A 27,710-nucleotide genomic window follows, 5' to 3' on the forward strand; every position below is an offset into this window, starting at 1 on the left:
CTGTACGCTACGTGAAGATGTAGTGGAAAGTATTATTATGTTGATTATTCACAATAAAAGTGAAAGGTAATTACGTCTTTGCAACAGATGGCAGAGTTGATGCAGATGAATTAAACAATGAAAATGCATTATGACATCCGATTAGGCCCCCCCCAAAAAATTCTGCTTCCAGTTACATTGCATTTGAAAATAAGGTAGGTAGGTAGGGAAATATATATTTTTCTTTTGAAATTTTTTTGTTTTTGTACCGGTACAATCATATGGAGGTGTCTGCGTGAAGTCAAGGGTAAAAGGTAGTAATTGATGGTTTTCAGGTTTTTTCCCTCATATTTCATAAACAAATTTAGGGAAGGGGCTGTCAAAATTGGGTAGGTTAACCCGAAGCACAACTATTGGTTTTTGGGGGTTTTTTTGGCCTTATGCTGATGAGGATCTGGTTTAAATGTCCCTGTGTAAAATATGAAAATTGTGATGACCAAGTTTTACATAGTTTATCACAGTTTTGTTTTTCTGTATAGTCATGGGAGAAATCAGAGATTTCAAAATCGGTTATCCTACTTTTTGTCAAACCGAATAACGGTTATCCTATTTCACCAGAAGTTCCCATCCAGCTCACAGTCATGCCAACAAAAAGTGACAAGTGAGGTGCTACATGAAATGCCCTCCCAATGACTGGGTATCTAAATTCAGTGACCACTGGGCCTGCACAAAAACACTCCAGAGCTGTAATATTGAATCCCTGATTCAGTCAAATGGGCAGGCTATTCATAATACAATATGTAGAAGGCCGCTAGCAAGTGAATGCAGTTACAATCGGTGACCATGGGCAATTTGGGGGATGTTCCAATTGTTTTCAGCCGGAGTTACAAAAAATGGAAGTCTTACCATTAATTTTTTTAAAGGTTGATTTCGAATATCCGGATTCCAAAATCGAAACCAAATAGTGGATTTTCAGACCAAACTTTTAAAAAAATCTTGATTTCTGTAATAAACCAAATTGTCAACAACAAAAATAGATATTGTACAAGTTAATCCTCCTACTATTTAAACAGTCACAGAGAGTCAAAATTTCCATCCAATTCCCCTGCTATACATTTAACACCTAGGCTAGTCACCAACAGTCAGATCGTGTGTCAAGCAAGCACTGTGGCTAGTCCAATTCAGTCAACAGACCGTGAACAGACAAAGCATGCATGTTGTGAGCTCAGCTAGCTCATCAGTCACCCACAGTCAAAGCAAAGCTGTATTAAGTTCCACTGTTAATAAACAGTCACAGCCAGTCAATCCTGCTTCATGTACCGACAGTACCGGTAGGCTGGAAATTCTTTAAAAACAGTCACTTGATTGATTTTAACTGAAAGGACAATCTCTGTTTGCATAGGAGGGTTAATGTGTTTGTGAGTTTGATTTTAAGGTAATTCCTTTGTTGAAATGACACAAATATTGTACAAAATTACATTATCTGGTTTAAGTGAGGATTTGTAGACATAGTAATCTTTATCCTTGCACCCCTGGATAGCACAGTTATCGACATCGTTGACCAAGTTACACATTCAGCTGTCGAAAGTGTCGCCTGGTATAATTCATAACGCTTGTACTTTGAGCGGAAAGTAAACAAAAACATGGCACCGCTGCTTGTGTCTAACCATTGCTACTGTACGGTAAGTTGGTTGCCAAGGACAGTTACCGTGACAACGCCTTTGGAGCGGTGTTGTCCGCCCAGTTATTGATTAATCCAGATTTTGGTCGCCAAGTTGACGGAAAGATCTGACACACACAAAAATTGGCAAAACAAAAACAAGAAATTTAGTTTACCAAATTTTGATTTTAAAAGGTTGTTATGTTAGACCTAAAAACTGGAGAGCTCTATTTTCTTTTTACACTAGAATTGAAAAATAACACTACATGGAGGTGCTAAAAACTGGAAGTTTACTGAATTATCCTTAAATACTTGATATTTGTATCCTTAAATAATTGACATTTAGAAAATAAAAGCATATAGATTATGCCCCACAGAAAGACAATGTATGGATATTATTTTGTGGATTGTGACTGACTAGCCGACATTGAAGGGGAAAAAAAAATTGAAGATACAAGTTCTAGAGCTAATATTGCTCAACATGCTCAAGGATGCTCTCAAAGTATGCTTGAAAACTGACGGTTGAAAAAAGTGACGTTTGTTAAAAAAATAAAAGGAAAACTTCTTCATCTTCTCCAGACCACTCACACTTTTTGAATATTCCAATCAGAAAAATGCTATACGAATATTACATTTACCGGTGTGGATGATCGATTACATTTTTTTAACGTACTGGTACGTATGTACAATAATTAGGCCCCCCCAAAAATAGTTCTGCTTCTGATTACATTGCATTCGAAAAAAGGGTAGGTAGGGAGTTTTTTTTGTGTACGATCATATGGAGGCGTCTGCGTGTAGTCAAGGGTAAAAGGTAGTAATGGATGGTTTTGGGATTTTTTTTTTTTTCATTTTTCCCATAAAAAATAGGATAGGGGCTGTCTGAATAGGGTAGGTAGGGAAACCGGAAGCAGAAGTATTTTTTTTTTTTGGTCTTACATAAAGGGTCTGCATAATTTACAGGTACTGTAGGAAGTACAGGAACAGGGTACCGGAGTGAAAACATGGGTACCCAGGTACCACTGAAAGAGGCCCAACCCCAAAATTCAAATCCCGGGAGTTGCTGTTCAACCACATCGGTGCAGAGCTTTAGAAGTGTGTACAGTGCGGGCGAAAGGATTTGCAGCTTTTATAATGCACAACAATACATGTAGCCTGCTTTTCATTTTGAAAATTCCCTAAAATTGGCTTCCCAAACCTTTCTTTTTCATTGTCTGAGAAGTTACTAAGTAATTTGTAAAGTTAGTTCTAAAGGTTAGTTTTAGGTTAAACCGGTTCCTGACATCAGCGGTCTGGTACCTGGTTCTGATGAACAGCCCTAATTTAGCTAACCCTAACCCCCTAGGCCCTTGTTGCTATTAGCTAATGCACATTGTACAAGTTTGTGACTTGACTGAATCCAAACGTTTTTATCTACCGTACCAGTAGGCTGTGTTTGCTCAGTCATAAAACTTTCATAGTGTTTGATCGTAAAAGGTTCCCAGCTCTGTCTGATGCTTTATTGATCATTCCCGCCAAGTAGGGTCGAGCCTTACGTCTGAATAATGGATTTTATGAACTGCTTCCAAAAGTTGTTGTCATGGCAACTGGTGTTGACTGTCTGAAGAATTTATGTGGAAGCCTTCAGTTGGTAGCATAAATGCACACAAGGTTAAATTTCAAAGCTCCCACAATGACTGCTACTACCGGTAGTGCCTAACATGCTTGTTCAAATATTGGGATTTTGGATACATATATTTTTCCAAGCGCATTGTTCATGTAGACTGTAGAGTACATTTAGGTTAAGATATTTGAAAATGAATGCGAATGCGCATTTGTGATGCCATGGCAGGTTTTCGAGCTGCGATTTCGCAAAAGTTGAGCACATTTTAACTCTGGCGATTTTTGCAGCGAATGTTTCATAACCTCGAATTCGTTTTGCCTTCACGTGAAGTGTGAACCTGTCTTAAAGGGGTACAAAAGAGTGACGTTGGATTGGGAAATGAAGCAGGAGAATTATATCAAGTTGTTTGTCCTCTTTTTCCTTTAAGTTCATTCCCACCTCATTGTTCAGGACTGTGCTAAAACATTTTTTTTTAGGACTTTCGAGGCAAATTTTACCAGATACCGGTATGTACAATGTACACACACAAACGTGTGTTCACCGTCAATCGTGGACGTCCTATTGTCCCTCTTTTGTTTGTACTCTAACTTTTTAGGAAGACTCCCATATGTTTTGTACACGACCCCAATCGTGGACGTATGCTGGGAATCTGGACGATATTGTTCTCTTTTGTTCTCTGGTATTTTTCATCCAAGGTTGAAAAGATAAACACGTAGGCTACACCGGTACATGTACCGGTATGCTCCTGAAGAATGTTGTACATGTACATTGTGCACAGACCCCCTGGCAAGCATAGGATTGTAAAACAATTATGAATGTACGTTTAATATACAGTATCTGAGACCAAAAACCTTCGTACCAAAAGGAATAAATTATTAAAGATTTTGTGTTGGTTAAGTGCTTTGCTTCAGCGGTCTTCTTTCTTTGAAGTTAATGGACCATGGCAAATAGGGTTCCAAGCACTTTGTGTGTATGCACTTTTAAAAAGAACAATTAAAACTCTCAAGGAATACATGTACATGTAAATAGGATCATTTGCATTTTAACCTTGTTGTTTCATAGCAGCAAAATTACTCGTCCACGGATGTGTAACCAATTGCAAACAAAATGTGGACTACCCTGTAACTAAATTTTTGTAAATTGGGGCCACGGTATGTGAACAAAGTCAATTTGTTTCCAACAGTTCAGTCGAGTCGACCATCGTTGGAAACTGATACAAAAAATCCACTTTTCTTAAAAATGACAGCACATCAGGTGCCATGATTTCACAGGATGCTTTAAGACTATTATTCACTTACAGTCAAGTAACGTATTTCAGAATAATTTAGGAGTTTTGTTTTTTGATGTTTTCAAATGTTGCATACATGTACATGTGTACCTTTAAGTACAAATTTAGAGGCAGAAAAAAACGAACCTGTTGAAATTTCAGCTCAGTACATACTATACATGTACATTTTGAGAAGAAAAAAAAAGAAACCAACAAATGTATGAAAATTGCTTGGCCTCAAAAGTGGATTCTGTTTCTAGTGCTTCTGATTCAAAAGAACATTTTGATATTTTGAATTGCACCCTCTCATATACAGTCCCTACATCAGCACATGGGACGTGATTCTCATTTAGCCGGTTAGTGGCTGGTTAATATACACACTATTTAACAGATTGTAATATTTTGTTTAAGTGTGCCTGCAGACACACTTTTTAAAACCACCATCAGTGATTGTTTTCTTCCAAACTACGGTACATCCTTTGACACGGAATAATTTCACAGGGTATTCCTTGCTTAGCTTAGAGCAAGGTTTTTCTCTTTAAATTGGAAGGTTCTGTAACAGGTAAATACCAATATTTCTGATGCCGTTAAAGGTGTAGAGTAGATCATTTGTCAATTGTACATATTTTCGCTTGAAGCAACAAAAGTGCTCAAAATCTAAAGACGGGTGCTTAACAACTAACCTGATGAAGTTTTAGCTCAGTGAATGCTGTATGTTCCGAGAAAACAATAATTCTAGGATCTCAATTTCAATTGAAAAGTTGCAGTCATGTTTGGAATTGCGCCCGAAATCAGCGTCCGGGACACGCTCTCATTCAGCCGACTGCAGCTATGCTAGATGTACCGGTATGTCACCCACTGAACCGATGAATTGTAGCAACCACACGCGCCTGTGCGTCGTGTCAATTTTTGCGCGCACCCGTTCACGGCTTTGCACAATTACAAACCAACTACTAATGGAAAGTTCCCAAAATGCGTCTTTTTAGACTCATCTTTAGAAATGACCTTCTTTTGTGGTTTAATTTTCTTCAAAATGACAGCATGCCAGAAAGAATAATTTCACATGGAGTAGTGCCATTACTATCTTTAAACCACGTACATGTACATGTATACTTTTCAACGATAATTTTGTCAGTTTCTTTTTGGATAGCTGCAAATGATGTTCTCTACCGGTAACTTTAGTTTAACTTATTAGAACCTTCCCCCATTTAATTATAGTCTGATATTTTCAGCGAAAAGCAATATTCGTCTCATTTTGTCATTTACCCCCTGCTGTGCATCATTAAGCCAGATTTGCCTTCCTCAAAAGCGATTTTCTTTTGTTTCATTTTTTTTCACGTAAATTGCAGCAGTGTTTTGTGTCTAGTCAGTCGGTTGGAATTGAGGCATTTTGTCAGGGTGTTTTTGTGTGTGTCCAGTCACTGTGTTTGATGTGTTTACCTTTCGCCTGTTTGCTCATTGCACCATGGGTGTTAAAGTCAGAACCTTGAGCAAAACTTACTGTGAATAGGGTATTGTTGATTCAATAATGTGTGAATAGCTCGGTGACAATATGTATTTGAGGTTTGCTCAAATCGCTTTAGGGGTACAGACAGTAGAAGCTTACATGTACATGTACATACCGGTGTGGGGTACCGGTACTTGTAATTTTTTTTTCAATAGCAGAGCTTCTGGGGCCAGTGGGAGGGGGGGGGGATATTAAAATTGTTATACACTGTATTGTGTCTTGCTTAATTTCATTGATCTAGAATGGCCACGTGTCCAGTCTGTTAAAATGACTTTTTACTGAATAGGCCTACCGGTACTCTGTGCTAAATATAAATTATCTCATATACACCACGTTGCATTTATAAATTACCTGATAGTGATACATATATGTACGTGTACACTGCATTGAATATTGCGCATGTGCGAATGATGCGTGCATGTGTAGGGCCTGTTGTTTGTTGCTTTTTTATTTCAGAACTCTAGTGCATACATGTAGCTTAAAGGTGCATAAGATCATTTGAATAATTTAATACATTTTTTTCTTTAATTTGAAGCAACAGAATTTCCCACAATCACTCGTAGGGCAAATAACAACTGTTGTAGTTTCAGCTCAGTGAATACTGTCTATTTTAAAGATATAGTCCATCATTTGTAATTTGTGCATTTTGTTCGTTTGAAGCAACAAAAGTGTTCAAAATCTAATGAAGGATACTGAACAACTAACCTGATGAAGTTTCAGCTAAGCTTCAGCTGTATATTCCGAGAAAAACAGCATTCTAGGATCTCAATTTCAAATCAAAAGTTACTGAATCATGTTTTGAATTGTTTTGAATTGCAGCTATACGCGACGTCGCGCACTGATCCGACGAATTATAGCAACCGCGCGCGCGTGTGTGACGTGCCAATGCTTGCGCGCTTCGCCGAATAACAAAAGGAACTACTCATTTAAATTTTCCTAGACGCACCGTTGGAAAGGCCTTCTTTCGTTGATTACTTCAAAATGACAGCTTCCCAGAAAGAATAATTTCACAGGGAGTTTAGTTCCCTTACTATCTTTCAACCAAGTTTGTTTTTCAACAGTAATTACGCCAGTTACTTTTTGGATGCTGCAAATGATGGACTATAGCTTTAAGACAAATCTATGCACAAGTTTTTGGTTTCATAATGCAGTGGATGGATATGTATAATTGTTAGCACTTGCGATTCAAAAATTGTTGTTTTCATATATTAAATTGCACTTTCTCTGATAACAATCTCTAAATCGGCACTCTTCTTATTCCGCCAGTTGTTGTACACTTTCCTGATGTCAAGATCCCAGTGAATATGAAACTTTGCAGTATTTAACGAATATCCAAAAAAAAATTAAAAGTATGTCAGTTGACACACTTTTAAAATCGTGTTCAATTACTGTTTACTTTGCACTATGACATTTTAGACTGAATAATTGCACAGGGTATTTGGTGCTCAGTCATTTCTGTAGTTTGTGCAAGGTTTTTCACATTAAATTGGTAGGGTTTGTTTCTGGATAAAAATATAACCAATGTTCCTACGAACATCTTTAAAAACAGCAGGGGAGGCAGGTTGGCGTAGCGTACTTTCCTTGCCTTCCACCGCCGTGACCTGGGTTTGAATCCCGCCTGAGCCAAATGTGGATTGGGTTTTCAGTCGCTGCCTGCTTCTGTGGGTTTTCCCAGAATATTCTTTTGGGGATTTTCCTCCCACCTCTAGAACTGTCATGTCTTCTCACTGTCTTCTCTCTACAGGTTTCTTCAGGCTTTTGAGCTACAGTGCCTAGGGTGCTTTTGAGGAATCCTTGGTTTCTAAATCAGAAATAATAATAATGACAGTGTGTTGAAAATGCCAGGGCGATTTTTGACAATTTGAGGAGTAAACTGAAAGCACAAGTAACTATGCTTCGAAGACTAATTAAAGGTGTAGTCTAAAAACATTCATACTAAACCAACAAAATTACCTTGATCAAACATTTTTCTCTGTTTGCATTACCAGATTGTTGTTCTTCTGGATCCCATGGAAGATCCCGATGATATTCTCCGAGCCAATCGATCCAGGGAGAAGCACTACGCGTTTGACCGCTCCTTCGGGGAATTTGCCAGCCAGGTAAATGATTGGAATTTTTATTTATTACAAAATGTGTGTACCGGTACATACATGTTGGTGCTTATCAATTCTGCAGGCATGTTATAGGAACAGTAGTAAAAGGATCGGGTGTGGCCCTTGCCTTGCTTGAGGCCTGTGCTCCCTTGAGCCCCCCCCCCCTCCCCATTCCTGCACTCAGAATTCTGAGAATGCTCGTTAAAGGTATAGTCCATCATTTGTAATCTGTGCATTTTGTTCGTTTGAATCAACAAAAGTGCTCAAAATCTAAAGAAGGGTGCTGAACAACTAACCTGACGAAGTTTCAGCTCAGCTTCAGCTGTATATTTCGAGAAAAACAACATTCTAGGATCTCGATTTCAAATCAAAAGTTGCTGAATCATGTTTTGAATTGGGCCTGAATTCAGCGTCCGAGACACGTTCTCACTGAGCCGATTGCAGTTACGCGATGTCGCGCACCGATCCGACGAATTATAGCAACCGCCCGCGCGTGTGAGTCGTGCCAATGCTTGCGCACGCTTCGCCGAATAAAAAACGAACTACTGACGGAAATTTCCAACGGTGCTTCTTAAGACGCACCGTTGGAAGGCCTTTTTTCGTTGATTTCTTCGAAATGACAGCTTGCCAGAAAGAATAATTTCACAGGGAGTTTAGTCCCCTTACTATCTTTCAACCAAGTATGTTTTTCAACAATAAGTTACTTTTTGGATAGCTGCAAATGATGGACTCTGGCTTTAAAAAAAGATTGAATATCATCGTCCCCCTCCCATGTCTAGAAAACGAGGCCCTGTGAGCCCTGGATTTGGATATTTCACGAAGCGCTGTGACGCGTCGCAACTTGAGTTACAACGCGTCACACGTTGGGACTTGCACAGCATCGTATGATCCATTTAACAAAACTTACGACGCGTTGAACGTGTCATGTGGTCTTCACAAAATAAGAAGCGTCTTTCTCTTAACCATCTTTATGCCATACAAATTTAAATAAACGAGACTGTAATACCAAGACAATAATGTGTGAAGATGTACAAATGTAAATGGAATATGCATCGAAGTAAATATGAATTAACCTGGAATATTGCAGTTGAAATTACAAGTACTGTGAACTTGTTTTCATTTACAACTGCATCATACATCCGTTTGTTTGTTTTACGTTTTTCAAAACATTTTGAGAGGAGATCAGACGACTATTTGTGTGTAACAGTCTCTGGGTTGTGGTCTATGTAGAACGCATTGCACTGACGACGTCTTTTGTGAAGTGAATCGCAGGACACATCGCAGTGCAATGCATCGTAGGGATACGACGCGTGACAGCGCAACGATGTATCATAAGTTACAATAGGTTTCATGAAAAATTTGGGTGCTGGTCATTGACTAGCATGTTCAAGCCACTGCGGTTGTACAAGGCACTACAACAAGATGAGTAAAATGCAGTAACTTTGGCACGCCTACGCGACACCACTTTTAACCCTCCTGCTATCTGAATAGTCACAGACAGTCACAAAATCAGTTGTCTTCCCCTGCCATGCCTTTTACACAGGCTAGTCAAAAACAGGCTGATCATATTTCAAGCAAGCACTCTGACTAGTCAAATTCAGTCAACAGACAAAAGCGGGAAATTGGTGGCACAGCTGTCTTATCAATCGCTTACAGTCAGACCACTCTGATTTTTGCACAAATTTGTGACTGGGTCATGAGAATTGTCTTCGTAAAAAACCTGCTACCATTATTGTTGGCATTAAAAAAAAAAATAACCACAAACATATCAAGGAAAGAAAAATTAGGTTTTCATTGATTTTGAAATTACTCGGATACTATTCTGGACCTGGACATTGATTTTTTGAAATGTCATACCGGTGCATGTTTGCTCTTAAGGGAAAAAAATGGTACTTTCCTTGGCAATAATGCGTGGTACTGGCGCCAGTGACCGTGAGTCCGTTGTTGACAGTATTTTATGAGCTTTCTCAAGTCGAAAGTACCGATATACTGCACACAAGAACGAGGACTTACCGGTAGTAGTATATTACGATCGTAATTAATGTGCCTTGCTAACAATGGTACATGTACCGGTACCGTCGGTGGGTTTTAAGAATTCATAATGCGCATACATTGGCAAAAAAAAAAAAAAAAAAAGAGGCGCGAAGTCACATTGCCTGCCCACCCTCAGAAAAATAATAAATTGGGAAAATGCTGGAAATTATAGGTATTTTGGGGGGAAAAAATGTGCTTTGCCCCCTCCAGAAAAAATCCTGGCGACGCCCATGTGCGCATACGAATGTACAATGTATTTTGGGCGCCACAATATAGGATTTTAAAGAAAGATTTATCAATTTCATGCAAGACTTTTCTACAACACATTCAGAGCTTATTGCGCACTCGCTCAAATTTTTTATAACCAGAAAAAGGGTAGGGTGATGATTAACGTTGTGTTTGTGTGGATTTGTAATTTTGTATAATTTTGTTCATTCTTTGTTTCTGTGTTGCGCTGTTCATAGGCTTCGCTGCGCAGTGCTGCCAGACCGTACTGCCGATGAACTTGCCCCAGAAAATGAAATAAATTTGTTTTTAAATGAAGGACGATGTCCCCAAAATAAGGTTGGGGCAGCTTCATAAGTTTGTATTTTTTTTTCAATAAAAAAATTTAGGTTCAGCCTTTTTTTCTGGATTGGGTGGGGTAAAAGAAACCACAGGTATTTTTTTATATTTTTCTTGGCCTTATGAATTTTATGTTTAAGTCTTTCTTTGATGCTGGATACAAACCAGCAGGCACCGTTGCATCATGTGCAATATCGAGCAGAGAAAGCCTGCGACGCAAGCGAAAATATGAAAATCAATATTTAGCGTCTCGTACAGGAACAATACCCCAGTAATGAATGTTCCAGATCCACTACCCCCCCCCTCCCCGCCAAGCAGGGTATATACGTTGTCATGCCAACGTGGTAAATATTTACCACGTGGATGTTGCTGAAGGGCAGTACCAATTACGGAGTTGAGTACCCATCGTTATTGGGACTGCGCGTGTAATTAGGTACCTCGCTAGGCTCGTATATATTTGTTCCTCTCTTCCTTGGTCTCTGTGTTTTTTTATTGGAATATTTTTGGCCGGCGTGTTTCCCTAATAGACTCTTATTCTCTTCCTTTGGATGGACTTTGACTTGGATCTGTCTTAGAGACTATACCGTACGGTACATGTGTTTAAGGATCTGTTGGCCAAGGACATACATGTAATTTCAAGTGAAGCAAGAACAAATTATATAGAATAGAACACAAAACGTTGTGAGAGGACTAGTGTAGTAAAGTAATCATCACATAAGCAGTTTTAAGATGCATTCCTAATTACCATCGATATCAGAATTTTCAATAATCAATAGTCCTATATAGGAAATCAAATATCGAGAATATTCCATATTTGATTATTTGATGTAGCAGTTACAGACCATAAAGATGACACTTGGGTTTTTTTAAATTTCATTTTAATCAATCTTAAGTCCCAATTTTCCGTGGCTTTATGGAGCACATTGCTCAAACTTTTTAAAACAAATCTCAGCAATGAGAGTTTGTCCAGAGCGGGCGGTTTCTTTTGAGGTTTCACACTGGGGAGACCGTGAATTCCAGCGAACGCAGAGCACAAAGCGACGCCGCTTGGCATTTTGCGATGTTTTTATTTTGAGTCACACGCTGAAGTTGCTGGCGAGTTGACACAAAGTAAAAGCACAAATGGGAGATTTATGTTGACTATGATCTGACGCATTTTCCATATCCTTCCTCAAAATCAGAAATGTTGACATTTCGATATGATTAAAACATTGCTATCAGTATCGATATCAAAATAATATCGAATAATCAATTTATATTGATATATCAAGAGTGCTTAAATGCATTCCCTAAGCTTTAGTGATTAACACCCCAAAATTAATTAAATTTTTTAATTTCTGTTTTGTGTTTTCATATCAATATGGTTATTCACTTTTAAATGAGACATTGCAAACAAAAATCCAGCGACGTTTAGTTTCAGTATCAGTGGCCCGACAATAAGTCAGCTCTTGAAGGCGGGTGAATTTGTGGGCAAAATGAAAGCTGTCTTTGCTAATGGTTGCACGTGCCCAAAATTGTAGGGAAATTTTTATTTTCATCTGAACAAAACATAGAAATTGAGAGTTTCTTTGGAGAGAAAAAAAACACCCTTATTTTTTAAAGAGCAGGGGGTAGACATCTTTAACCCGGTTACAGATTTTTGTCTTTATTTGAATGCTCCCAATCCTATTCTGTAAACATGTATTAGTCACCATGCAATGTATTAGTCACCAGGTTTTTTTGGTTGTCTTTAACTCAAAATCAAGCTCCATATTAGTGAGTAAAATATTGACAGAAACCTCGTCTCAGAAATCAAACATTTACTTTAGTCTGCATGCTAACTCACGTGTGTACACATTGTGTAGATCCGTTTTTTGGGGTGTTCAAATTTGTTTTCATCAAGGCAAATCTAACTTGTGCATACCGGTAATTGCACAACATTGACAAATTATCTACATGTAATTTGGTGCACCATGTAATATGCTGTAATTAACAAAAAATGATGATTAATCGGCATGCTGACTCACGTGAACGTTGTGTAGGTCAGGGTTTTTGGGGTGTTCAAATTTGTCATTATCAAGGCAAATCTAACTTGTGGATATTGCACAATGACAAATTATCTAATTTGATGCAACATGTACCGGTAATTAACAAAAATCTTTGACGATTAAGAGCCAACTATATTCGTACGCACAATGCTATGTACATGTACATGGATGCATTTGTGTTCAACCATCAGCGGTGTGCTTTTATCAGCCTTCTGCTAATTAAGGCTCGAGCAAAGAACATTCCATCAGAAACCCATCCTCGCCAGCCAGGCTAGTCCTGCACTTGCATACGTCGTCCTAAGGCAGTACCCTGGCAACAATTTTGACCTTGTGAGATATAGGCCAAGTTCGCGCAAGGACTATAGTTGACCAATGGTTAACTAACGTACCAGTATGCCCGAACTCTGTCTAGTCGACGGTGGTTGACTACGCTAGTCAACTATTTGGAACCAGCCTACTGGGGTTGGTTGCTTCGCTGGTAACCAATAGCCGCGCGCATTCATAACGCAAGCAGAGAGCCAGGATCCAGAAGTTTTGCGACGACATTTTGACCAGCGTTTGACTAGAGACGTTCGCACATTGCTATCAGTGCGCAGGCGTAAGGTACATCACAAATCAACCACTGGTCGACTAATGGTCCTTGCCCGAACTTCGCCTAAGTATTCATGAACACTTCCAAATATGAACCAACATGTATTTTCTGGCCAATCAGATTTCTGTTTACAAAAGCTGAGCCAGAATTTACTGATGATTAATATGGCAGCGCCCTCTGCTGTCGTGAAAAGTGATCTCCTATTGGCTGAGCAGGTTGACCTTGTAACTACATGAAGCTGTGTGTTTCTTGTATCAAATTTGATAAGTTGTGCAATGACAGACTCCATGACAAGTAAACATTCATAAATACCCACATGTAAGACAGTTTACCCTTTCCAATTCGTCGAGAGCCCCTCACATGGGTGGTTTTAAACCACTGATAAAACACTGCAGCGTTCTGCGTCACATTTAGTCTCGGGGCCAGACATTGTTATGGTTTGTAAAGCGATAACCCGCCGCCGCGATAACCCGCCGCCGCGATAACCCGCCGCTGTGAGAGGGTGCTATCATGACCAACCAATATCACCCCCGAACCCGTCGGAACAACGTCTAGGCCAATTGTGTAATGCTTGCGCACCTGTTTGGCCTAATACATGTATACGCAGCGTGCATTCAAAAGAAATTCAAAGTAGTTCCGAAGCAAACTGTCAAATTTCTTCCAGTAATGTGAAAGATGCAGCAAGACGTTTGTGCAACTTCACTGGTCAGCTCTTTTGTTGTGTGTAGTATGTGTGGGACTGAAAATGAACAGCAATTGCCTGCAGAAGTCGTGCATGCGCACTTGTTTCCCCCATTTTTCGGAGGGAGATTTTAGGAGTTGGCCTAGACGTTGTTCCGACGGGTTCGTTGGTGATATTGGTTGGTTGTGATAGCGCCCTCTCACAGCGGCGGGTAATTATCGCTGCGGCGGTTTATCGCGTATCAAACCATAACAACGTCTAGCTCCTAGACTACGTCACATTGCGCAGTACGCGAGGGTCATTATCTGCGTCCAGGCCCCTAGCCTGTTTTAAATGTACTTGTTTAAGACCAGCCAAGCAAATTTATTAGTAAAATATTAGTCAATTTTAAGCCGCTACGCCAAAAGGCCAAAAAATCAAAGTCTCTGGTTTCTGGTATTGAGCTTGCCCCAAAAGTGGTGCGACTCAGCTCTTTTTTTTTTTTTTACCGTTTTTTTATCCTCAAATGTCGACTGATGACTGCAAATGGTGCCCGACTAAATTTAGTGCAAATATATGGGAGTCCAGAGAGGCCACATATAGCTTATATTTGATCGTAACCCCATCTTAAAACACATTAAAATTGTGCAGCAGCAGGATTCCAGTCAAACCAGTGAGTTTGGCGGTTTTGAGACATCATCTTACATTGAAAAAAAACCTTTTTCATGTTCCTGACGCGCATGGCTACGGCGATGCGCGCGTATACAAGAAACCGGAGACTTTTTGGGGGGCCTAACTTAAATACTATCTAAAATGGCTGTGTAAGTTACACCATAATTTATTACGTAAGTTGCAGACTTCAGTTAAACTAAACTTTTGTGAAATCTGTTATCAGTGAATTTTTGTGCAATGCAAAATTGTGCGCATCGTATGCAATACAATGTGGCGTAATTCGAGTTGTGCCATTGCGTAAAGTTTCGTGACATTGGCTGTAGGTTTTTTTTGTTTAAATGTACCAATTTTAGTTACACTTAAACTAAAAACAAACAAGGTTGACTTATAAAAAAAAATCTAGTACACATAACGTCAACCATCAACCAAAGCAAATACTTTGAATATTGAAACATGTTGCATCGTTTTCAGACTGATAGATGTGTACATGTCCAGGATTTTTATATTTTTTTGAAGGAAAGTTTTTCTTTTCAAATAAAAAAAAAGGAAGGAAACGAACCATACATTGTTTTTTCTTTCCCTCTTTTTTTAAGCACAGTCATCGTTTTGGTAATAATTAAGTCATTAATTTGAGTCTTTGTTGCCATGGTGACTGCTATCAATGTTGGACGATTTTAGATAACATTAGCCACGGTCTGCTGCTTATTGCCTGGTTTGCAATTAAACTCCACCGGCAGTCGACGGCAATATTGCCTCAAATGGGCAAGTTACCGGGTAAGGGTTTTTAAATGACAAATTACTGCAGTGCAACTACGCATGCATGCCTGGCAGTCATGTGACAGTGCACACGTATGCTTGGCAGTGTGCCAAATTTCACCAGAACTTAAGATAAATAATGTAAATAAAGAAAGTAGAGTTGTTTTTTTTAATTTTTACGTGGAGGGAGTCATTAAGCTAACCTTTTTTTTTTTGGAAAAGGAGAAAAATACAATACAGGTTTGCAGGTCTAATGTTGTAGCAGGATCATTTTTTCCTTGTCCTTTTTTTCTCTAAAGAAAGTCTTTAAAACAGGTTAGTTGCGGTACCTGCTGCTATATATCAGATTCAAACCAGCCAGCCGAACCCGGCGAGCTCGGTGGTCGAGTGGTGAGACGTCTGCACTAGTAAGCAGGAGGTTGTGAGTTCAAGTCCCACCAGAGCACACTGTAGTTTGTGAATTTGTTTCTCACAATCACTGTTGCATGTACGTCAGTGAAGGACAAAACCCAGTATTTAATTTACATCACCCGGACGCGAGTTACATCTTATGAATAGTTTGGTTGCGGTGGCCACTGCTTATGATTCAAACCAGTCAGCTGACCCCAGCAAGCTCGGTGGTCGAGTGGTCAGTCGAAAATGTGTGCGTTCTTTCATCAAACGGAAAACAATTCACACACATCCCTATGTGATTTGTTTTCGTTTTGCTGAAAGAACACTTACCTTTTTTGATCCATGGATAGAACTTTAAAACAGTGGGCCCAATTTCATAGCGCTGCTTAACAGCCGACTTTGTGCTTACCGAGCCTCCATCTATTTCATAGGGACCGTTAAGCAGTAAGCACAGCAAAAACACGCTTAACCCCAGAAGAAAACTTTGCTTAAATCAGTGACGTAACAATAGAAATCACCATACGTGTGCAATCGTTAGCATGAAATAGTGCTTAAGCAGCAGCATGATTTTCTGCTATAGTAAGCACAACTTTTCTGCTTACTGTTAAGCAGTGCTATGAAATTGGGCCCTGGTTGTGTTTAGACCTCCGTAACTTGAAAAGTACATGGGTGATTTGAATGATTCTTGTACTAAAAGCAAGCCTATGAATTGGGCTTTCATATCCTAGATTTTGAAAGTGCTACATGCAGAACTTCACTAACACAATAGTCCCGACATTTGGGTTTTTTTTTTTTTTACTCACCCTGTCTAATTTCGAAACTTTAATAAAAAGAAAACTCATTTTATTGTATGCTGCAAAATCATCAGCAGTGACAGAATGTGCTGGTCAGTGGACCAAGTAGATCATTTCATTTATTAACCCTTTTCCCCCGCAGAACTCATTTAAACTGACAGTTCCACTTGGAAGATTTAATAAATGCCCATCATTGGATGTCTCCCAGCAGACTCCCTGGAACCTTTTTCTAGTACGTACAGTTGGCGCTACCCACTTGCTCTCCAAACTTGACCGGAATTTGATAGTACAGCCTAAAGAGAAAGTCTCTGGTTTCTGGTCAGCGTGCACGTCGCTGTAGACATGCGCATGGGCATACTGAAAAAGTACGTGTGCACATGCACATTGGTTGTGCGTTGCGCATTGTGCATTGCAGGTGTGCGTATTTTGTCCATGCGCTAGCGCTACAGAGCTGGGTTCAAACAGTTCATGAAGAGGTAGTAAACAAAAGTGCAAACTACTAGTATTTTCAACTAATTTAATATTGAAATAGATACAGTGGGTCATTCTATAAATTAGGGATCCAATAGGAAAATTTGTCTTTTTTTGTTTTATAACTAAATTAGAAATGTATTAAAGTTAATGATACTTAATGTGTAACAAACTCCAATAAAAGTTGCGTTGATAAAACCTACAAATTTGTTTTCTTGATCCCATTTAGTTCCTGTTTTGGTTAAAAAAACAGTCCGAAAATTTTCATATTTTTGGCTAAAAAGTGGGACAAAAATATAAAAATATCTCCTTAATTAGATAAACTATGCATTTTTTTTAGGTCAAAATGATGGATGTACTAACTCAATTTCAGCATGAGATGCAATTTTTTAAAGAAATAAATGTGTGATGATGTGATATGGTGCTCCCCAATATTATGGTTTCACATGTAACATTTGGTGTCCGGTACCGTTTCCCTGTTACGTGTGAACCAATTCTGCTGTGTGTAAAGTGTCTTTCATGGACACATTGTTTACTTTTCCTTGGTATTTTTACAAATTCTGTCCATTAAATAAAAGGATAAGAAAACGAGACAGAAATGCTAAGAAACAAAAAATATATGACCATATTTTGTCATATTTGTAATATTTCACACGTAGCATGGCGTCCTGTGGTATCCCAGTTACGTGTGAAGCCTAGTGTTTTTAATATTCCAGATGACATGAAGTTGTTATGGATCTCCTGTCTGTTGAAAAGGCTTGCACTTTACCATCCCGATGGAAGTAAATACATTTCATATTATGATAAGCCAGATTGACCATAATTAAAATAACTTAAAGTTTTTGAGCCCTTTTAATACAATGTCCCACCTTGGACCCCTAATTTATAGAATGAAAATATAGGTATTAATTAGATTTTGGTTAAAGTGATCAGTTATATCTCCTAAAAATCAAGCAGAATCTGTTGCTGAGGCGTTATGAAACAAATATTGACTGCTTTAAATTGTGGCGTATAGTAAACTACCGATAGCCTCCCTCGGAGGTCCATGGAGCATTCCATTTCACTCAGCAACGCCACGGAAAAATGGAATGCTCCATGGATCACCTCGGGAGGCTAGTTTTACTACACCACTCGAAGTGCAGTCAATATTTCTGCATTAAATCCAATTTGTTGATGCTTACCATTACAAGGACTTTACAAGTACGTGTGCATTTCTCTCAATATCCTGTACCGATTCTTTTGATGAATGATTGACTTTACGTTTGTCTCATTAGGAACAGGTGGTTATTAGGTGGATTTCTATCGCTATTTCTTATTCTGACAGAAACATCAAGTCGCAATTGAGGGCACTTAATATGACATCAGTCCAATTCAATTCAGTGGTCCTGGATTATACAAATGTACATACACTGTACGAACAACATATATTGTTTAAAGGTAGAGTACAGTATATCATTTGTCGTTTGCGAATTTTTTTCATTTGAAACATCAAAAGTGCTCAAAATCTAAAGAAGGGTGCTTAACAACTAACCTGATGAAGGTTTAGCTCAGTGAATGCTGTACATACTCCGAGAAAACTATTCTAGGATCTCGACTTCATTCAAAAGTTGCCGAGTCATGTTTTGAATTGCGCCCGAAATCATCATCCGGGACACGTTTTCATTCAGCCGATTGCAGCTACGCGATGTCATTCACTGAACCAACGAATCATAGCAACCGCGCACGCATGTGCATTGAGTCAGCGCTTGCGCACACCCATTCATTCATTATTTGAAAAAAAAATCAGTTTTTTTCCCCCACGATTATCGGCTGACCATCTTGAAAATGACAGCGTGCACCAGGTGCCTTGAATTCACAGGATGCTTGAGACTATTATTCACTTTTAATATAGTCCAGTAAGGTATTTCAAAATAATTTGGTAGTTTTGTTTTTTGATGTTTGCAAATGTTGTAGGCCCTTGCCCTTCTTTTTACAAAAGATTCTTTATTCTCAACACCAAATTGAAATGTGTTTGATGTGTTTGATATTTTCCCTTTGTCAGAGCCCATGTATTGTATTTTCTCTGCCCTTCTTAATAAACATTTTATGAGTTAAACTTAAGCTCAAAACTTGAACTTTTGAACTTTTTGAGCAGCGTCTGCGGCTGATCTTAGTTTTATAGTGCTGTGCATGTTTCAAGTAATTGTTATTCGATTATCAGCGCTTGGATGTGTGTGAATATTCAAATATTCCCATGGAGATATAAATTATTACTATTATGTACAGTGTACATGTATGTATCGATATATTTGTATGAGGTAACCGACTAACTGATATTCGACAGATTTTAAAGCTATAGTCCATCATGTGCAGCCATCCGAAAAGTAACTGGCATATTATTGTTGAAAAACAAACTTGGTTGAAAGATAGTAAGGGAACTAAACACCCTGTGAAATTATCCTTTCTGGGAAGCTGTCATTTTGAAGTAATCAACAAAAGAAGGCCTTTCCAACGGTGCATCTTAAGACGCACCCTAGGAAAATCTAAATTAGTAGTTCGTTTTGTTATTCGGCGCAGCGCGCGCAAGCATTGGCACGATGCACAGGCGTGCGCAGTTGCTATAATTCATCGGATCAGTGCGCGACATCGCGTATAGCTACAATTCAAAACATGATTCAGCAACTTTTGATTTGAAATTGAGATCCTAGAATGCTGTTTTTCTCGGAATATACAGCTGAAGCTTAGCTGAAACTTCATCAGGTTAGTTGCTCAGTATCCTTCATTAGATTTTGAACACTTTTGTTGCTTCAAACGAACAAAATGCACAAATTACAAATGATGGAGTTAGGGCTAATATTCCTCACAGAAACTCTCAAATCATGTTTTGAAAGTAGCTTTTCACACAAAAACATGTGGCATTTGCCAAAGAATAAAACCTCTCAACCTATACAAATATAATTACACCATGAATGTTTTTCGTCATCTTTGTGAGAAATCTTACACGTTCCTTCTTTTGGGGGAATATTTTTTTGGGTAAAATGATATTCAGTAGATATCCCAATATTTGGATATCCGGACATTCGGCACAGCTCTATTTCAGGTCACCTTATGTGTTGATTATTGAAGTCCAGTCGCTCGTAACTGCCATTCTTAGTGAATATAATGGTGAAGCCGGTCATCCGTATTCGCCATTGAAACAGTTCCGCATTCAACACAAAACACGTCCAACTACATATATCGTCATCCATTCACTTGACCTTCAATAACAACTGACCCACATATTAAAGGCAAAATCGCCGTAACGCACACCGTGCAGAATAGCACGCGCTTCAGTTGTCATGGCAACAGGCCGTCATTGTTGTTGATTTAAGCTGGATGGGCCCCATTAGAAAAGGTGAAAGATGTTGCGAGGAAATATCATTTGTCCGCAAGACCGACGACAAAGGAAGTTATCAATTATTTACTTGTTTGGGAAATGGAAGGCGACATAAATTATTTACGTCATGTACACTGGCAAACATTTTGTTTCTGTGAAATGTAATGTTTAATGGAGATCATGGGAGGTCGATAAAAAATGCATAATGTAATTAACAAATTCACTTAATTATTGAGATAAAATGCATGTATATTTGAAAGTGAAAGTTAATGTTATACTGGTATAGAACTGGACACACGTTATACATGTACAGGGTGAGTCAGATTAACTGATCTGGACCCAAATTAAGGAAAATAGTAAAATATGTAGCAATTGTAAAACAAGTGCAAATGATGTATTATAGGCTGGTATTTGGGACATATTTGGTGAAAGTTTCATATCCATTGTACCATTTTGAAGAAAAGCACTAGCAAAGAACACAGGATTACAAAAACACTCTGACCGTGGTTCCATGGTTCAACAAATTTATTGAAATGGAGTTCTAATGTAACTAGATTGCAAACAACGCAGTCACATCAGTACGCAATTTCAATAAAGTTGTTGAATCATGGAACCGTGGGTATACAGTTCATTTTGGGTATGTCTTTTGGGTGACAGTTATAATGCACATGTACTGGTAAAACCTGAAAGGAGAAGATTTTTTTCGAGGAACAGATTTTCATCATTTGGGGAAATGTTCAAAATGTTTTGGAAAATAACATTGAAAGAAAATGGGAGACAAAATGGAGGCTTTGACCCTTTAGTCCCTGTGTTGCCACATTTAAACCTCCCTGCCTGTTTCTCCCAGTGCTGTCCAAACCTGTCTGGACATTGAATGGATATACTCTTCAGGGAATATCTATATATATAAGAGAGAGTTTAACTCGGCCTCCGAGACGATGTTTGCTCATGAAAGGATCCTAGACCGCGGGCTCCCGCGGCGCCAAATTCGCTCCACGTCCGTGGAAAAATGCGGAGGGTGTCTTCCGCCGGGTCGGACACTTTGGGTCGTCCTGATTTTCCCGTACGGACCGGCGATCTGTTTCGTCGATTTTTCGTGACTGCGTTTTGCGCAGGAATTTGCCGTCATGTGCGCTTTCACGCCTGTGCTGGCTTTTCTGCGTGTCTAGACTGTGCGAGGTCAGCGGCTTCGACATAGGGATTGCGTTTACGTGTTCTACTCAGCTGTTCTGCAAAAGCGTTCACCAAACGGTAGCATGGGGTGACCTTGGCAAAATATTTGTTCTCCATGGTGCGTGGCCACCAAGTGTCCCTATTCTTTCATGTGCTTTGCTTGCCGCCCCTGCGCCGAGTGCAACGAATACTCAGAAAGACTACACATTAGTATGCCTTGCGCGGTCTGACCAATCGAAAGTCTTCACTGCGTAGTATTTCCGGGCTATGCAAAACTGTCGATGGCAACGCGTACTGCAGCCTGCTCCACACCCTGGAAACGAGGTTGGGTCTACGGTGCTCGCTATTTGAAGCGCAAGCATGTGACGTCACGTGATAGAGTGCTGTTGCTTCCATAATGTGTTTACAGCTCCATGCTTCCACCACCAAGGCTGAGCGTTGTGAGTTCGCTGCCCGCCACGTATAATTCAGTGTCGTGTTATAATTTCGGGGGCCTGTTTGGGGTCAACGAAGGATCGATGCATTCACAAAAAAATCGACGAAAAAGTGTCCGACCCGGCGGAAGACACCCACATTTTTCCACGGACGTGGAGCCATTTTGGTGTCGCGGGAGACCGCGGTCTCGGATCCTTTCAGGAGCAAACATTTCTCGGAGGCCGAGTAAAACTTGCTCTTATATAGATGGTTGAACCAACTTCAATAAAAGTTAAATTGACTTTTTCCTCGCAGACGGTCTCGCAAATTGTAAGAAGTTCAAGTTTACGTTTGTTGAAGAGTCCAATACTGAAACTAAATTATGACCTTCCTCCATGATTCAGACCGTTTGTAATTTTATGGTAACACTCAACATTTTCATTTCAAATGACACCTTTACGTTTTATTGCATTATGATTTATTGTCAAAACTGTACAATCAGCCTTCGCCTGTGTACTACGGTAACCTTTTCACTGCGTTTTCCAAATGCGACTGCCTCACAAAATGCCAATTTAACAGACCAACGGGAACATTTACAGACAGTTGCCATGGTACATAATTATCATGTGCGTAAATCGACGGGGGACAGGGGGAACCCCCCCCCCCCCCCCATTTTAAAGCGGGGGACATCGTTTGGTTCCCCCCCCCCCCCCCACTTTTTCTTCCCCCAATAAAAATTGTAGCCTACAACAATGATTCTATTGCTCAGAATACATGTAGCTGATTCAATTACTCAAAACTCAAAAAGATGATCTTTTGCTGAAATTGGTTTTAGTGGTCAGAAATTGCCTCAGATCACACCACAGAAATTGCTTTTCTATAACTGCATGTCTCCTTAACTATATCCCCATTTACATTTAACTCCCCAAATTTTCATCCCCAACACTACGCCCTACCCGATCTATGATCGGGTAAATCAGCTTGTAACACAATACATGTGAACCTGTTTGGGAGGGATTTAGGGCAATGGCTCTGATAAAAGAGCTATAGAGCACTACATTAGATCAGCTACGATACCTGTATACTACAAGCCCTCCTGCTGTCTGAACAGTCACAGACAGTCAAACAAAATCAGTCCTCTTCCCCTGCCATGCCAACAGTCAGATCATAATTTCAATCAAGCACTGTGACTAGTCAAATTCAGTCAACAGACAAAAGCAGGCAAGTGGTTGGCACAGCTGGCTTATCAATCACCTACATGTACAGTCAAAGCATAGCTGTATCAAGTTACATAAACAGCTGGTAAATCCTGCTTTATGTATGCATAGACAACTTGACTGATTTTGACTGAGAGGACAACTTTGCACAGAATACCTGTTTGCATGGGATGGCTGGAGCCAATATTAATGTACATTTAAGTACAGAGAAGTACAGATCACATAGTTACAGTGACATTTTATATTTGTTATGTGCTGTCAATTTGATAAGACATGGCTTTGTCTTTTCGTTTCTTGCTCATTCAGGACGAAGTTTATGTGCAGACCACTAAGTGCCTGATACAGAGCGTCATACAAGGCTACAATGCTACAGTCTTTGCATACGGTGCAACAGGTAGGAATTGAATGAGAAATTGCTTCATCTTTAAGAGTTGTGTCATATTCTTGGTTCTTGGTTGGTTCTTCTCCTAAGGACTCCGCATGGGAGTAATAACAGGAGGCCAGAAACACCGGGGCAAACCCCTTCTCTTAGCGATAAGTGTTACTGGGTTCTTTTACGTGCATTTAACACACGGGACCTACGGCTTTACGTCCTATCCGAAGGACGAAGCAATAATGGTTAAGTGCCTTGCTTAAGGGCACAAGTGTCCACCCGGCGGGCTCAAACCCACGCCATTGTTGCCTCTGAAACACCAGAGCATGAGTCCGGTGCTCTTAACCGCTAGGCCATGACACTCCACTATTCATATACTGATGCGATCAAGCTAAATGAGTCGTTTGTCAGGAACTTTCATTTGGAGATCCAGGACAAAATAGGGCCACTTTATCACATCTCTTGGTGTTCCAACTTCCACAATTTTTAAACTAAAGATGGTATCAGCATGTGGTTTTCACAACAGTAATGCTGAGATTGTGCTCTTTTCAAATTTGTAAAAAAAAAAAAATGACCAGGGTCAACAAACGACTCATTTAGCTTGATTGCATCGCATAATTTTCATGAGCACATTTTCATGAACCGGGAACATGGTGTTTGTGCCCTTGGGCAGGACACTTAACTACAATTGTCTTTCTCCACCCAGGAGTATGAATTGGTGCCAGTGAGGGTAGAGGACCAAAAGTGTGCTGATATCAGCTGCCCTGTGGTCTCATGGCCTGATGAACGGGATAATAATCATAAAGCGCTTTGAGATTAATACGAGTATGAGTTCTACCCCACCGCTTCGTATGCCAAATTCAGCATTCATATAAGTACAGAAAAAAAGAAAGAAAAAACCCTGCACAATAGCCATGATAACAAGAGCAAGGAGTTCCCACATCTACCAATAATTATTCCTGGTTTATGGTATTCTTTCTATCCAGGGGCCGGCAAGACTTACACCATGCTGGGTACCGACTATGAGCCTGGTATCATGGCCCGTGCCCTCAATGACCTGTTTGATGCAATGGACGCTAGAAGAGAAGACTCTGTCTACAAAGTCACCATGTCATATCTCGAGGTGTGCATTCCATTCTGTATATACACATTACATGCATGCTAAACTTTAGAAACAATTCAGTGAGCCACCAAGAGTTTGCCATGGAGAGTCTATTTTTCAAGTTTATGGCCCATTTGAATGAATGTCAGTAGACAACGAGTTAATTTGTTATAGATAGGGGCATAGCGTATTGACGTCTTACAAAAAACACCATATTGATAAAAAGAAAAAGAAAAGGGCAAACAGATACTCGAATCATACGCTTACGAAACTACTGACCGGAAAAACTAACAATTTCAAATGTCCCGCGCTGTGAATTTGTCGACCATCTCCCACAATGCACTAGGAATGAACTCTACGTGGCAAACTCTTGGTGGCGCACTGCATTGTGAATCGCTCGAATTGTAGGCCAACCTACAACATGTACAGTCCTTTTTGTATGTATGTATCTCACTGACTGACTGTCATATGTGAATTAGTTAGCTCAGTGGCTGACTTTCACTCAGTGGCGTAGTGGGAGGGGCATACGTCCCCCACAATTCAGAGTGCCCCCAGGTGGTTCTCCCCCCCCCCCTCCCTCCCCCCTCCCCCCCTCCCCCCTCCCCACCACCAAAAAAATTGAAATATTCACTTTTCTCAAGAAGTGGGGTTTTTTTAGTAATTAATTTAAAGCCGAAGAGAGGAATGTAGACAACGAGTTGTACATCAATCAGGGATGACATTTATCAGGATTTTTTTCAGATTTGAGGATTTTTTTTAGTAGGAGTTTTTCCTGATTTCTGGATTTTCAAAGAATCCCTTTTGAAATCTGGGATACACCTAAGACCTTATGACGTCACGCTTTGTCTACATGTGCACTTTCCTAGGAGAGACAGGTGGGATGCGTCTTCTCATAGGAAAGCGCACATGTAAACAAAGCGTGACGTCATTAGGTCTTAGGTCTATTCCTGAGATTTTACTGTGAATGTGTTTTACCTATAAAGTACGTTTAGAACAGAAATGGGTATTTTGAGAGGTATCTTTAGGGAGATACATGTACAAACATTAGTACACGTTCATGGTGCCCCTCCTAAAAAAATAATCAATAAGACTAGCAGAACAAAAAGAACAACAGAAATACAACTATTTCTTTACATATTTTAGCTTCAAGTCTCCATTTGGTCTATGTACTTGCATTTTAGGGCTCTGAAGATTTAATTTGGGAGGTAAATGTTAGCCCAATGATTTTCAGCTTAAATTTACCAGCATTGTACCACATCTACATTGTCTTTTAAAGGATGCTTAGATAACAGTTCCCCCACCCACCCCATTTTAAACCAGTTTAAATTTTGCGTGAATGTGAATTCAGAGCGAATTTGATATTACGAGGATTTGCAGTAAAAAACATGCAGAGCTTTCGGAAATTGGAAGTTGCAAAAACCTCTTGAGAAGTCACAGTATTCAAATTGGCTTTTTTGCCGAGTAAGAATCAGCCCTTAATCATTAAAGCAAGGATGAATATTATCATGCATCTTGACCTTTGTCCCGGCAGATTTATAACGAGATGATACGGGATCTTCTGAACCCGTCGTCCGGTTTTCTGGATCTTCGGGAGGATGCCTCGGGCAACGTCCAAGTGGCCGGCATCTCGGAGGTCTCGACAGTCTCCACTGAAGAGGTAAAACAGGACACGGTCAATGCTGCTACACTGTTATCATCAGTGTGTTTGTTGTGAAACTCAGAAGAAAACCTTGATCTAAGACTAGCTTCAAGGAGCAATGAATGGGCAATTCCACGGTTACTCACGCTACATTTTTGATGTACTTTTGAGTTTCCTTGAGCTGCAATTACCTTACTGAAAGGGTTTAATAACTGTTATCCCCATGGTAGATAGAGTAGACTTAGACCTACCTAGACCTACGTTACGAAAATGTATCGTGAGTAACCGATTTTGTGCATCTTGTTTATCATACATAACACATTTTTCTGGATGTCATCTTTGGTGCTTAGGTAGGTCTAGGTCTACTCTATCTACCATGGGGATAACAGTTATTAAGCCTTTTCAGTAAGGTAATTACAGCCCAAGGAAACTCAAAAGTACATCAAAAATGTAATGTGAGTAACCGTGGAATTGCCCAGATGAACTTCTGAGGCTGCGTTCACGTGCATCGATCTCGATACTCTCGAGTGCTGGGAGAGTCCATCGCAAGTCCAGTCACAAATAAAAACCACGAGTCCTGTCACAAACAACAGTGGATGAACAATAACAAAGGAATGCCTTTGTCAAAGCTCATTTGAATAGCTGGTGAGTTGAATTGGGACTGGAGGACTTGTGATGGACTTGCAGGGACTTTTGATGGACTGGACTACATCCCTGCTTGAGAAAAGGAAAATGTTGCGTGGGCATTGCACTCGGGTCACATCGTCAAACAGTTAATGTTGTTAAAAACCAGGTGTTAGAAATCTTCTGCAATAGCAGACAGTAATTCTTCGTAAAGGAACATAGTTTTAACGTGGAAATACATGAGTGAGTTTCATATTTTCCCTCATCTATCATATTTTGAACACACATAATGCAAAAGTAAACTTCATAAACCAGAATTAAATGCAACATACAACATTTGCTTTTGCTGTAATTTTCAGAAAATGGATGGATTTTGGGGTCCAGTATTTTTATAGCAAATATTGTTACACTGACCTGTTTAAAGTTTTTTGATCATAGATGCATGAAAAACTAATGTTCTTGTAGTCTGGTTCCCTGACCCTAATTTAGACGAAACAGAGCAATTTATAGAACACAAAACATAGGGTAGGACCGAGGAAAAAGACGACACATGCGGTCACATCCTTCACCAACGTTCAAAGTTGTAATTCAGAATGGTGCAGACTAGAGGCTGAGTGGCCAAAATATAAAAAAGGAAACATCAACAATGAGTGAGCTATAATGGATGTTTAGCTGCCCTATTGAGGACAGATGAGCGGCAGTGTCCCATATCCTGACTGATTTTTAAAATGTCGTCATTTTAT

General features: G+C 39.6%; 1 protein-coding gene across 1 annotated transcript in view; it reads left to right on the top strand.

Moving 5' to 3' along the window:
• Positions 1 to 27,710, top strand: part of LOC119722316 (kinesin-like protein KIF19) — a 50,883-nt gene that overhangs the window by 4,512 nt on the left and 18,661 nt on the right. The window contains exons 3-6 of the mRNA XM_038192364.1: positions 8,002 to 8,112; positions 23,536 to 23,623; positions 24,589 to 24,725; positions 26,236 to 26,361. Coding sequence (XP_038048292.1) covers positions 8,002 to 8,112; positions 23,536 to 23,623; positions 24,589 to 24,725; positions 26,236 to 26,361 — 462 coding nt within the window. The remainder of the gene's footprint in view (positions 1 to 8,001; positions 8,113 to 23,535; positions 23,624 to 24,588; positions 24,726 to 26,235; positions 26,362 to 27,710) is intronic.

This window comes from Patiria miniata, unplaced genomic scaffold, assembly GCF_015706575.1.
Source record: "Patiria miniata isolate m_02_andy unplaced genomic scaffold, ASM1570657v1 HiC_scaffold_15, whole genome shotgun sequence".
Classification (NCBI taxonomy): domain Eukaryota; kingdom Metazoa; phylum Echinodermata; class Asteroidea; order Valvatida; family Asterinidae; genus Patiria; species Patiria miniata.